Below are 14505 nucleotides of genomic sequence, written 5' to 3' on the forward strand. Positions count from 1 at the left end.
AGTTTTGCATATACGGCCTTTATTATATTGAGATATGTTCCCTCTAGACCTACTTGGTAGAGGGTTTTTATCATGAATGGGTATTGTACATTGTTAAGTGCCTTTTCTGCACTATTCTGATCTATTGAAATGATCATGTGGTTTTTATCCTTTATCTTATTGATGTGATGTATCACATTGATTGTTTTGTGAATATTGAACCGCCTTTGAATCCTAGGAATAAATCTACCTGATTGTGGCATATGATTTTTTAAATATATTGTTGGATTCAGTTTGCTAATATTTTGTTGAGGATTTTTGCATTTATATTCATGAGAGTTATTGGCTTATAGTTCTCTCTTTTTTCTTGTGGTATCTTTATCTGGTTTTGGTATCAGGGTGTTACTGGCCTCATAAAATGAATTTGGAAGCTTTCCTTCCTTTTGTGTTTTTTTTGAATAGTTTGAGGAGAATGGGTATTAACTCTTCTTTAAATGTTTGGTAAAATTTGACTGTGAAGCTGTCTGGTCCTGGGCTTTGGTTTGTTGGAAGTTTTTTTGATCGCTGATTCTCTTCTATTGAGGGTGATTGTTCTGTTCAGATTTTCTATTTCTTCCTGCTTCAGTTTTGGTAGGTTAATGTATTTCTAGGAATTTATCCATTTCTTCTAGGTTGTTCAGTTAGTTGGCATATAGGTTTTCATAATAATCTGTTACAATTGTATTTCTGTGGTGTTGGTTGTTACTTTTCTTCCATTAGTGATTTTATTTGGGTCCTCCTTTTTTTTTAATGAATCTTGTTAGAGGTTTATCAGTTTTGCTGATCTTTTCAAAGAACTAGCTTCTGGTTTCATTGATCTGTTCTATTGTTTTTTTAGTTTCTATATCATTTATTTCTGCTCTAATCTTTATTATTTCCTTCCTTTTTCTGGGTTTGGGTTTTGTTTGTTCTTCCTATGACATTCTTGTACATATGGCCTGGCAAATATGTACAGAAGTTTCCCTAAGGTGGGGTTTTTAAAATTATGGGTCATGACCCATCGATGGGTTATGACCAGCACTAAAACCAAAATAGAATAGAATACTCATAGGTATATGTGCATGTGTAAATATTATAATAGATATATATATAATGTGTGTGTGAATGTGTATATTTGTATTCGTTTTCTGGGTTATGATCTAAAATATATTTTTTACTGTGACCTATGCCAGAAATGTTTGAGAAGACTTCTCTAGGGAGTGCACCTAAGAATGAACTTGCAGGACAAATGGTATGAGCATTTTCAGCTTTACAAGTTAATGTTAAATTGTTTATCATAGTGGCTGTAGCAGTTTAAACTCCACCGGCATTATATAAAAGTTTTGGGGTTTTTTTGTTGTTGGTTTGCTTTTGTTTTTTGTTTTTTTTTACTTTACAATCTTACCAACACTTGGATTCATGAAAATTTTAAATTTTGCCAAACTGGGTGGTAAAAGTGGGTAACGCACTATGATTTTAATTTGAACTTTACTGATTACTAATGAGGTTGAGCATCTTTTCATAGGCTTATTAGTCTTTTTTGGTTCCTTTTTTGTGAAATGACTATGTCCATTGCCCAATTTTCTGTTAGACTATTCATCTTTACCAATTTGATTGCTTTTTTAATGACCTTCTTCACTTCCAGAAGTGCTTTTATTTTAAAGTCTATTTTGTCTGCTATTAATACAATTACATCAAGTTTTTTTTAATTAATATTACGTGGTATATATCATTCTACCCTTGACTTTCAATCTTTCTGTGTCTGTATGCCTACAAACATATATATATTTTATATATATACTTACATACATATATATGCTATTTTAAATTATATGTATTTAAATACTTGCTATACACATATGCTATATACATAATAAATACATGTCTGGTATATACATATACATGCTATATGTATATGCTGTATATAATTTTTGAGGTTTAATCTGATATTTTTTCTTAAACTATACTTTGGCTACTTATACTAATTACTAAAATATGTACATTATTTTCTATTATTGTGATCACTGTAATATTTGCTTTTATGTAATATCCATATATTTTATTGGCTTTTATTTATATTTTCTACAGATTGATTGAAGTATATTTTTCTCATTCCATTTTATATTTTCTAATACTACAGATATATATGACTTTTTATTTTCAGTGGTTATCCTATAAATCACAACATTCATATTTAACTTTATGAATCAATAGTTTTACTTTTCTTCTCATTAATAAAAGGAACTTGATATTCTGTAACTTCATATATCTTCTTCCTGGATTATTTATACTTTTTGTTCTGTTTTAGCCATATCTTTTTGTTTGCTTTTGGGGTTTTGTTGTTGTTGAGTTGTTTAGCCATATCTGATTTTAAAAAAGATTTTTTTGTTTATTCGTGAGAGACACAGAGAGAGAGAGGCAGAGATATAGGCAGAGGGAGAAGCGGGCTCCCTGTGGGGAGGTTGATGCAGGACTCGATCCCAGGACCCTGAGATCATGGCCTGAGCCAAAGGCAGACACTCAACCACTGAGCCACCCAGGTGGTCTAGACATATATTATTTTTTTATTCAATAATTAGATACTATAATTTTTGTTTAGACATCAGTGTTTGCTTAGATCTATCCACATATTTTACTAATTTCATTTATCATCATTTCTTTTTAAAATTGAGATCTCTTTTACCTCTTCTTCAAGTACAATCTTTAGAAGTTCTTCTAGTGAAACTCTGTTGACAATAAATCATTTCAGTGCTGAAAATTTTTTTTATGTCATCCTCATTCCTGAGCAGTATTTTTTTTTTTTTGTACATACAATTTTAGGTTGAAAGTTATTTTCTCTCAGAGCTTTGAAGATATCATTGACTGGATGGATTCCAGATTTCATTATTACTATTCATTCATTCATTATTACTATTGAAATCATTCTAATTGTCATTCCTTTGTATGTAATTTGGGGAGATTTACCCTTTCTACCAACTTGTAAGATGTTCTCTTTTAACAGAGGGTTCTGCAGTTTTACCCTAATGTGTCTAGGGATTTCTTTTTCAGTTTTTGTGTTTGGAAAGGAAGAGAGGAATATAGACCATCATCTCTGTAAGGCCGGGGTCCTTGTTTGTATTATTGACATCTTTACTCTTAGCCTTAGCAGAAGGCCTAACATGTAGTAGGAATGCAATAAATATTTTACGTGTAATGAGTAAATTTGTAAATTCTTTTTTAAAAAATTTATTTATTTATTTATTCATGAGAGACAGAGAGAGAGAGAGGCAGAGACACAGGCAGAGGGAGAAGCAGGCTCCATGCAGGGAGCCCAATGTGGGACTTGATCCGGGGTCTCCAGGATCACGCCCTCGGTGGAAGGCGGTGCTAAACCGCTCAGGCACCCAGGCTGCCCACGTAAATAATTCTGATTAGTTTCCTTATGAATAATAAGAAATTCCTGTCTTATCTCAGCATATCTAATAAAAATGGCTTATCTCTGATCTCTCCAGCAGCTAATAGCAGATAACTAGGAAACGAATGTTATATTCTTTTTTTTTTTTCCCTTGGGGTAAGATTACCTATTTTCCCTCTACAGATCTAAGGGGAATTTGACTTTCCATTTAAATAAGCTTCCATCTGAAAGTTAGAAATGCCAAGAGTTAGACCTTAAAAACATATTAGGGCCTAGAAAACTCTGGATACTAAATAATCATTAATGAAAAATAATGAGGGTAACTGACTTCATTTCAAACTCATTCTTCAGAGTATGAGCTAGAGGAAATACTGAATATATTCCAAGCCTTGTATTTTTCAAATATTAGATTTATATGACAGAGAAGGATACAAATGTCACAGTGGGTATCGTGTTTATTTTCTTTTTTTTTTCATGTTTATTTTCTTATTTATTTATTTATTTATTTATTTATTTATTTATTTATTTAATTTATTTTTTATTGGTGTTCAATTTACTAACATACAGAATAACCCCCCAGTGCCCGTCACCCATTCACTCCCACCCCCCGCCCTCCTCCCTTCTACCACCCCTAGTTCGTTTCCCAGAGTTAGCAGTCTTTACGTTCTGTCTCCCTTTCTGATATTTCCCACACATTTCTTCTCCCTTCCCTTATATTCCCTTTCACTATTATTTATATTCCCCAAATGAATGAGAACATATAATGTCTGTCCTTCTCCGACTGACTTACTTCACTCAGCATAATACCCTCCAGTTCCATCCACGTTGAAGCAAATGGTGGGTATTTGTCATTTCTAATGGCTGAGGAATATTCCATTGTATACATAAACCACATCTTCTTTATCCATTCATCTTTCGTTGGACACCGAGGCTCCTTCCACAGTTTGGCTATCGTGGCCATTGCTGCTATAAACATCGGGATGCAGGTGTCCCAGCGTTTCATTGCATTTGTATCTTTGGGGTTCATGTTTATTTTCTTTACTCTTTTGCCCTCTCCTTAATTCCTATCACTCTGCATGCAGTGTGCATGTGTGGAGGTGTGCCTGCACACATGTGCACAATCATAGCCCATCAGATGGAATGCTCTGTATCATTCCTTCACTTCTATCAGTTTTCATCCTTACTTAAAGTTTTGTCATTGCTGACAGCTGCGAATTTTTTTTCTGGCAGTTTAGCCACATGTAAAGGGTATGAGCTTTCAGTATAAATCCTGTTTCTGTCCTAATACCTGTATGCCTTTGGCAAGTTATTTAACCTTCATGAGCTTTGGCTTCCCCCTCTGAAAGAGAATAATGATAATAATAACTACTTCATAGCTTAGAGTGAGGATTAGAGATATATATTAAGTGCCTAGCACATTCCTTGTTATGTAGTATACACTCACTAGGTATTAGTTTGCCATTCTTCCAGCAAGACTCCCATCTACCCCCAGGTCCAGAGAACCTGGCAAAGGCATGATACCAAGAGATTGTTCTTATGTTGTAGAGCTCTGAAAGGAAGACTCCAGTGCACATCTGAGTTGAGCAAATACAAGGATTATACTTACTGTTTTTATAAGGATAGCAGGAAGTAATGACTAACAATACTGGGAAGATCTTATTTGTGTTAGGTGTTGGCAGCAGCTCTAGACATATATGGTAAAGAGGATATGGAAAACCATTTCCTGGGTCATGTAGACTGGTGCTGTCCCATTTTCCCCTGCCCCATGTAAAACTACTGTTGATGTGCTACCCACCTCCCCCATATTCCAAGAACGTTAAAAAAAAAAAAACCCAGAAGTGAGATGTAGGTATGCCACTATTGGGTTGTTTTCAATTGCTGATCTGTATTATTTCCCTTGTTCTTTCTTTTTATGTAAACTCTTTCCTACTGCCGAGGTTGGCAAATTTTTCAAAACAAAAATTCCAGAGAGTAAATATTGTAGGCTTTGAAAGCCATGTGGTCTCTGCTAAAGATACTCAACTTTGCAACTTTACTATAACATAGAAAAGCAGCCAGAGACAATACATAAGCAAATGAGTATGGTTGTATTCCAATTAAACTTTAATTATGGACACTGAATTTTGAATATAATTTTCATATGTCCCAAAATACTCTTCTTTTGACTTTTTCCAACCAATAAAAAATATAAAAACTATTTCTAGCTCCTAGACCATACAAAACATGTAATGAGGGGATGAATTTTGCCCACACAGTATTGTTTGCCGACCTCTGCCCTATTGGTCTTATGAGTTTTCTGTATTTATTTTCTCACAACCTGTGCAAGTCATTTCCTGAGTTGAATATTAGAACAAATATATTTCTATGTTTAATTATTGTTTTACTTTTCTATTGCTCTCATAACAAATTTGGCAGCTTAAAACAGTGCAAATATATTATCTCCCTGTTCTGTAGCTCAGAAATATGGGATGGCTTGGTTTCTCTACTCAAGGTTCACAAGACTGAAATCAAAGTATTGGCTGGCTGAGCTCCTGTTGGAAGGCTTTGGAAAGATTTGGCTTCCAAGCTCACTTTGGTAGGCAGAATCTGATTCCTTATGGCTGTAGGAATGAGAGTTCTGTTTTCTTGTTTGCTGTTAGCTAAGAGCCAGCCTTAGCTCCAAGAATCCTCTCTCTCTGGACCTTGCATGTTGATGTCTACGTCTCAGAGCCATCTTAGTGCATCAGATCTTTCTCACATTTGGAATCTTACTTCTGGTTTGGTAGCATTGCAGCATCACAGGTCTGACTTCCTCCTCCTCTTCCTGTTTTTTAAGGGCTCTGTGATTACTTTGGGTGTCCACCTAGATCATCTAAGACAATCTCCCTATTTTAAGGTCAGCTGATTAGCAACTTTAATTCCATTAGCAGAATTCAATCATGGCAGTACCAAGCATTTGGCTGACTGACGAACAAAGGTACAGGGACCATGAAGGGACATCTTGAGAATTCAGAATAACACAATTACCATCTCTATTTCCAACAGAAGTAATGATATATAAGTCTATGGAGTGCTTGAGATGTATCCAGAAATAATTTAACCTATTCAAGCATTTTATTTTGATAGATTAGATCTTCTTAGATTTGATATATTCTGCAAATATATAGTATATAGTTTGTAGCTAATGCAGTAGGCCTTGCTTCTCAACAGACTAGCCACTTGAGAGTAAATCTGAGATGTATATGCTCTAGTTTTTCCTTTTGGTAATTTTCTCCAAGGGTAACAATTTCACTTTTTTTTCCAATAGTGAAACTGTGTTTCATATATAATTTAATTTTGTCTTTTATATTTAGAAGCAGCATTTCAGAGTAATTGCTGGTGGGGAACATATTGACATATTTTTCTGGGGTGGTTTTTTTTTAAATTTAGGATCCAATTATTAATTTCTAAATCCACTTAGTTACTGAGTCACATGTATATGATTCTTTTTTTTTTGACATTAGCTGAAAGAGAACTTTTTATTTTATGTACATAAAACTCAACAGCATCTAATCAGCCCAGTTTGGTGGCCAGTTCTTTAGTCTTTGCCTTTTCCAGCTTGGTGATGTGAGCCACCGACTTTGGACTCAGGATGTTGCCTCCCCAGTGGTGGCATATCTCATCATATCTGTCATTGTCATTGGCCCTGATGGCTTCTACCAGCTTTGTCAGAGCTCCTGAGTTAACCTGTGTGAAGGTGACAGTGGTACAGGTCTTCCTATGGACCAGACACCTCAGCCTGATCTTTCTCCTTAATAATGCAGTAGGGCACCCCCATTTTATGACACAAGGAAGACAGCCAGCTCAATGGGATCCACATCATGTGCAATCACTACCACCTGACCCTTCTTGTTTTTCACCAAGGTGGTGAGAGTGTTAACCCCAGCTCAAAAGACAGACAGCCTCTTAGTGGGGACATCTCCTTTACCCATAGCTTTCTTCTCAGCCTGGGCCAATAATCTCTGTTTTTTCTCTTGCTTTGTCTCTGGTCTGTACTTGTGGGCCAGCTTAAGCAGTTGAGTAGCTACTTGGCAGTCCAAGGCCTGGGTGAACTGGTTAATCATGGGAGGCACTTTTAAATGTTTATAGAGAATAGCCCTTTGCTGCTGTAGCTGGATGTAGCAGGGCCATTTGACAAATCGGGTAAGGTCTCTTTTGGGCTGGACGCCCTGTCCCATGCCAAAATTCTTGGGCCTTTAATTGAACAGGGGATTGACCACCTTCTTGGCCTCCTGCTTCTTCATGACAGCAAGAGCCAGGGCCACCTTCTTCCCCTTTGCCTTCTTTCCTTTTGACATCTTGGGTTGCTGGAGGAGAGAGACATTTATGATTCTTAGGGCTAGAAATCTCTAGTTGACTCTCAGCTGCTTTTCTTCAGCCACCATGTCTGACTTATCACTAATCTTGCTGATACTCAGTGGCCCAAGAATCTATATCTTTCTTTTCACTCCTTGCTCCCACCACTGATAAACATCTTAATCATTTCCTATTAAATCTATTGCAATAACTTCCTAATTGGCCTGCCTCTAGTTTCTCCTTTGTCCATATGATGCTCCGGAGATTATATGATCCAACCTGAGCTTTAGAAAAATTGAGAGTTCATTCCAACTTCTTAGCATGGTATTCGAAGATTTCCACTGTATGACACAATCCTACTTTCCAATCTCTTTCCTATTACAATCCTCTCTAGAAGTGTTTAGACGGGAGTAGTTGAACATTTTTGTACCAACACATCTATAAGCCATGTTCAGAGAAGGGTAAATAGGCCTGTACAACTGGGATATAGAGTTTGTGTAATCATTGCAGGCAGGGCTTTTAAAAATGAGCATGGTTGTTCAAAGATCCTTTTCCACCTTCAACATCCAGTTGATTACGAGATCCAGGCAGACCCTTCTGCTACCTACATTTTTAATTTATCTCCTCATTTCTGTCAGTCTTGCCATTGTTCCAGCATGGGTCTTGTCATCTCTCTCCTGGACTACTGCCATGGCCAACCTGTCTCTTTGATCCATTTGCTCTTCACCCTAAGCCAGTCATCATATTACATCAAGGTATCATTCTAAAACAGAGTCTAATTGTGGCCCCCTTGTAACTTAGAACCTTCACTCATTCCCTGTTGTCTCCACTGAAGAGTATTTGCCGACTAATGCAGTGGTTAAGAACTTGAGCCCTAGACCAGAGTGCTTGGGATGGGATCCTGGCTCTATTACTTATCAGCTATGTGATATAAAACATGTCATTTTATTGCTCTAAGTGACAATTTCCTCATCTATAAAAAGAGGATAATGATGTTTATAAAGGATTGTTATGTGGATAAAAATATATGAAGTATGAAGAGCAATTAGCAAGTAACTGATGTATAGTATATATTTAAGTAATAGGAGCCATTATAATCACCATAAAATACTCTAGGCATTGAGATAGACTCTGTAAATGACTGGCTATTTTTTACTCAATTAGGGATTTTTGACAGTTAATTATTTGGCTAAATAACTGGATGTCAATGCTCTCCCCTTTTTCTTGAGTAGACAGCTAAGGATTGTAACTGGTGAATGGTTCTTTGAAGAAAAGGCAAAGCGTTTCAAGCAAGTCAATGTTCTGGGCACTGATGTAGTCCGACAGTCCATCTTAAGAAGAAGTACAGGTAATTAAAGCAATTATTTGGTTTCAAAACTGTTTTAATCTTCATTTTGGTGGCCTACATAATTTTCCTGTATATGTTGCAGATAAACATAGTTGAATTTTCTGAATCCCTTAGATCATTTCAAAGCTCAGTAGCATGAAATCTAAATCTGCAATTTATACAAATGAAGAGGAAGTCAGTAGAAAATAAAATCCACAGTGCTTTTTCCATATATCTGACACACTGAGATTTTCAAAAGAGGCATTTATCTTCATCACAGATAGTTGTTTTCCTGAGTGCACTTCCAGTATTTTACCAAACATTTAAGAAAGTAATATGAAACAGATGAATTAGATGATTCACATTGTGAAAGCAATCCTTGATTTTTCAACATGATGTATTTCAGTAAAATTGCTTTTAAATGTTGTTTCTTTTACTAATCGAGTGGTTCGTTCTCAACCAAGAGGTGATGTGTATCATGCCCTTCTCCCTCAAGCCAGGGGAGCATTTAGAAATGTAAGGGAGCATTTCTGGGTGTTGCAATGACTGTGGAATGAACAGCATTTAGTGAGCAGGAGCCAGGATGCTAAATGGCCCGAAATGCTCAGGACCCTTTCACTTAATGAAGAATTATACTGTCACCAAATGCAGCTAACTCAACCTTGGGAATGTATTCTCTGCATTCAAACTACAGTTTAGTTGGTTAAATGTTGATTGAAATTTGTGTTTAGGAGCATATTTCTCACGTATGGTGTAGTAAAGGTGGAGCAGGTATCTTCTGGCCTGTTTTAAGTTGTCTTCTCTGCCATGTCGGGAGACAAATAGGAATACTAGCAAGGAAGGGCTTTCCCACATGGGTAAGATCAGGTCTGATGCTCCTGGGGGACAGAATGAGTAGAGTTAGAATTAAGAAGTTAGTTCTGGTTGCTTTCCCCATTTAAGTCTCAGTACTTTTCAGAACATAGACTCCCTCAAGTCATGAAGTATATACACAGCTGCTCACCCTCAGGAAATCTAGTTTATGTGCTCAGAAATCAGGTATTGTTTCTATAATCCTGTCTCTTGGGATTTTGAGTTCTCATGAACCCAGGCTTCTCTGCCCTAAAAATATCTGTAGAGGGATGATGTACCCTTCCTCCATTGTAGTCATCCCTAGAAAGCTTATCTCAGCAAACCTCCCACAGATGAGTCCTGATCTTCATCTTCATTTAACTCCGCAACACTCAGCAGATTAGAAATAACTGTGTGACTAGGAGACGGGATGGGAATGTCATTGCCAATTACTATAGACTTCTTTGTCCTGTGCTAACGTAGGAAAGTGAATGAAGAATAGAAAATTGCTCTAATTTCTGGCCATTTTGCATGTAAATTTGTCTTCTGATTGTTTTTAATGAGGAACTGAAGAAAAACAAGGTCAAGAGCAACCCCGCCAGGACCCAGAAAAGGCAGACACTTCACCTTCTGCAGGACAAAAGGCCGGTCATGATGGACCCAGGAGAAAGGGGTAAGACACATCTTTTCCAAGGGAATAGTTGATCTGTATTCCAGAATCCTGTGAAATAAAGACTTCTTAGTTTTTCTTTCTTTTTTTTTTTTTTTAAAAAAAAGACTTTATTCATGAGAGAGAGAGAGAAAACACAAACAGGAAGGGCAGAGGGAGAAGGAGAAGCAGACTCCCCACTGAGCAGGGAGCCTGATGCGGGGCTCAGTCCCAGGACCCCAGGATCATGACCTGAGCCGAAGCAGATGCTTAACTGACTGAGTCACCCAGGCACCCCAAGACTCCTTAGTTTTTCAAGTTTGATGTCACTTCAGTGGCCTACAGAAGGTCAACATACTGACCAAGGCAACATTCTCCTATCATTCCCCTCAGGAAATGCAATTTTACTTACTTCTCAGATAATTAAAGGTCCCCTTGGACCTGAACATGTAAAAGTTTTTATTTCATTTGACATATCTGGTTTCGCACTGAGTGGTTCTCATTGCTTCTGGGCAGAAGGTTCCATATCAGGGCTAGTCTTGTCTATAAAGAGGTGACAACTGGCTTTGTTGTAGATTGTCACCACCCCCTCACAACTTTAGTGCTGATATATGAAATATCCAAATGAAAGATTTATTAATTGGGCTTAAAACATAATGTCCTGTGTTGAAAATGTGGGCCCCCTTAAGGGAGAAACCACATTTGGCTCCCTCAGTAACTTAATTCAGAAAATGTATGTCTCAAGTACAAAGAATAAAAATGGGAAGAACATGGGGAAACAAGATTCGGGGGGGGGGGGACCTAGGAAACTGGGGGTATCAGGGCTTCCTCGGGGGAGAAAAGAGGCCCCTAAAATACAGGTTGAAAGAACCAAAAGGCCAACTTCTGCTTCCCAGATCAGCATTTTGCAGGTCTTCGTTTCTCAGACCACCATTGGTCTGTTTTGTAGCTTAGGTAGTGGGGGTTCTAATATCCACCAAGTCACTTGATGATTCTTTCTGGATAGCGTGGCTTTGTTCTCTCAGCAGAAAACAGTTTGAGAGACTGCTAGCATCTGAGCCTTTATCAGGCCCTAGAGAAAGTCTATTTTTGTTCTGTTGTGCTTTTGTTTTTAGACTCTTGAACTGTGAGTAGGAATGAAACCTAAATGTCCTGTATCTCAGACACTCGTGACTAACCATGTCTTCATTAATTAGCAGAGATAAATGTGAGAGAGACTTACATTGGCCTCAAGTGACCATACGTCCCATGTCTTGGTCCTTCCAGGTTAAACCCATTTGTCACCCTTCAGAGCTCCCACAATGCCTTGTGCCTGTGTATCACTCATTACATTGTAGTCTGACACCACCTCACAACTCCCCAGCCCCAGCATACACTTAATTGTGAGCTCCCTTAATGCTGGACCTGTGGCTTTTGGTTTTTCGTTTTGGTTTTTTGGGTTTTTTTGTTTGCTTGGTTTTGGTGGGTTTTTTGTTTTTTCTTTTTGTGCTACAGCCTCCAGCATGGTGCCTGGCTCGTCGAAAACAATCATTGGCTTGATTGAACAAGTAACTCTGGGCCCACCAGTGCTTGTGGGAGCTGTAGTGTGCAGACCCTAGCCCAGGCTTCACTGCGTAGGCTACAGAATGATGAACTTGGATCTGAGAGACAATAAATTGTATACCTCCGAATTGAAAACAGTCATACTGCTGGAATGAGCCTTGTGGGAACTCAAAACTGAGGTCTGACAGCTCCATTTTCAAGGAATGTAACTGCTAGTTGGGTGGAAAAGGTGCAGACCTGAAGAGTTAATATGTATAGAAGAATTTTAGGAAAGTGTAAGATGACAATATGAGCTACCTGAAACGCTTTCTGAACTAATACAAGGTATTAATTAACTACAAGGAATATCATCAGGCAATAAATAATGAAGTAATTATTAAATAAGGGGCTTAGACCATCAATATTAGGAGGTCTCAGGGACCATGGGGAAAGACATCAAAGTGTGAGGGCACCTGGGTGGCTCAGCTGTTGAGCATCTGCCTTCAGCTCAGATGGTGATTCCGGATCCCAGGATCGAGTCCCCCATCAGGGAGCCTGTTTCTCCCTCTTCCTATGTCTTTGCCTCTCTCTCTGTGTCTCTCATGAATAAATAAATAAAATCTTCAAAAAAATTGTAAACATGACTAGATAAGGACATTGAAAGATGGGCAGGGGTTTGGAATAGCAAAAGATGGGGAAGAGTGATGCCACATAGAGGAAGTAAAAGTTGAAGTATGGATGTTGAAGTATGGGCCGTGTACAAGGGGGTTCTCAGAGCAGCACAGATTGACATTATATTAAATGCTGTTCTCACCAAAAACTGTAATTTTCTGGTTAGATGGAAGCTTCTGACACTTTGACAAGACACTCTTCATATATCTTTGAAACAGACATCTTAGCAACTTCTATTAAGATTGTCCCAGTACCTTTGGAATATATCCTACCCCCCTCCCACCTAGAAAACTAGCATATGAGGTAAATGAACTGGTTTCTCCCAATGCTATCACAAAAAAGAATATGGCTTTGGTTCTCTGTTAAGGTATATTTGGAAACCTCCATGCCTTGGACATTCAGTAGCCTGGATCATGACTCAGGTCTCAGTTCCTGAAAAGCTATTTTTGCTCAAGTTCTAAATAATTTAGTAAAATGGGAATGTAGTCAGATTTCCTCCTACATGATACACTTCATTGTTCAAACTTCACTCCCACAGGGAGAATTGTCACAGAAGATAGAAAGATGGCGTCCACCACATGGATCTAGTCATTTATTCCACAAGAATTGATTGGGTTCTAATATATGCTAGGCTTCACTGTAGGCTTAGGGGACCTGGCAGGAAACAAGTAGGGGAGAGTTGCTGCTCTCATGGAGCTGTAGTCTAATAACTGACCACCTTGGTTTGTCCCAGGGATCATTTTAGCTCCGTTCTCTGAGCAAGGTGAGCTCAGGCTCCCTGTTCTTAGCATCCCTGCATATAGGCTCAATTTGGGCACTGCTTCTCCATTCTCAGGTGACAGTGGGGAGTTCCAAAGTTGATGATCTGCTTCCTAGAGGGGACAGAGGCCTGGCTTGCCAGCAAGTGGTATGACCGCAGGAGAATGTTGTAACTTGCTCTACCATCACCCTTGACAGTTACTGCAGAGGCACTGGGAGCTCCCCAGAACCTCTCAGCCCCGAGGCCACTTTATTGAAGAATTACTTAATGTTGAAAATACTAGAAATGGTATTCATTTTTTTTAAGAAATGGCATTCTTGAAATGAAATTTTAAAATGCTTTCTCTCTTCTGTTACTTTTAAGTATATACATATTCATATAATTTCAGATTTCTTCTTAGCAAGTTCAGATCAGCAACCAGAGGAGAAATCATAACTACGAAAACTGAAAGTGGGCGGAGCTACAGCTTGGACTTAGACAGCCAGAACTTTCGGAGTTTAAAGTCAGTCCTCTGGTTTAGACAGGTAAGACACATACAGATTGGGCAGTGGTATAGCCTGAGAAGAAAGTTGATGTATTTCCATTCAAAGACTGCTTCTAGGTACCTGTAAAGTGTTACCTCTTGGAGAACACCTGACATAACATGAAAAGCCAGGAGGGTAGTTTTTAACTGAAATGGAAGGCATTTAACCTTCTGGAATTACAGCTATCAGAATCATCTGTGTTACCAATAGGGCTGAGACTTGATGTTTTGGGGTTTAGGGCTACAGTTCAAATGGAGGGGTACAGAGAGAAGAAATACTTCTCATTGATTTCTTGATCTTTTTTTTTTCTGTTGAAGCTTCTGAAAAAAAAAAAAACCTCCAAGAACTATAGATATTCCTTGCAGCTTTTTAAAAAATTATTAATAATTTCATCCCTTGAATTGCTCCAGAGATTTTCCATAAATTCCACTTCTTTCTAGTTCCACCTCATCTAACTCATTATCGATGGGGCCAAGTGCAAATCTCCTATGCACAGAGTCATCACCTTGTCAAGAA

At 38.0% G+C, this 14505-nt stretch overlaps 1 protein-coding gene and 1 pseudogene across 1 annotated transcript in view; one reads left to right on the plus strand and one right to left on the minus strand.

Moving 5' to 3' along the window:
* The window catches only part of SYTL5 (synaptotagmin like 5), a 119266-nt gene that overhangs the window by 52904 nt on the left and 51857 nt on the right, over positions 1-14505 (plus strand). Inside the window, exons 4-6 of the mRNA XM_038588784.1 lie at positions 8938-9053; positions 10428-10536; positions 13854-13989. Coding sequence (XP_038444712.1) covers positions 8938-9053; positions 10428-10536; positions 13854-13989 — 361 coding nt within the window. The remainder of the gene's footprint in view (positions 1-8937; positions 9054-10427; positions 10537-13853; positions 13990-14505) is intronic.
* On the minus strand, positions 6923-7713 carry LOC106558470 (annotated as a pseudogene).

The sequence above is a fragment of the Canis lupus genome, chromosome X, assembly GCF_011100685.1.
Source record: "Canis lupus familiaris isolate Mischka breed German Shepherd chromosome X, alternate assembly UU_Cfam_GSD_1.0, whole genome shotgun sequence".
Lineage (NCBI taxonomy): Eukaryota > Metazoa > Chordata > Mammalia > Carnivora > Canidae > Canis > Canis lupus.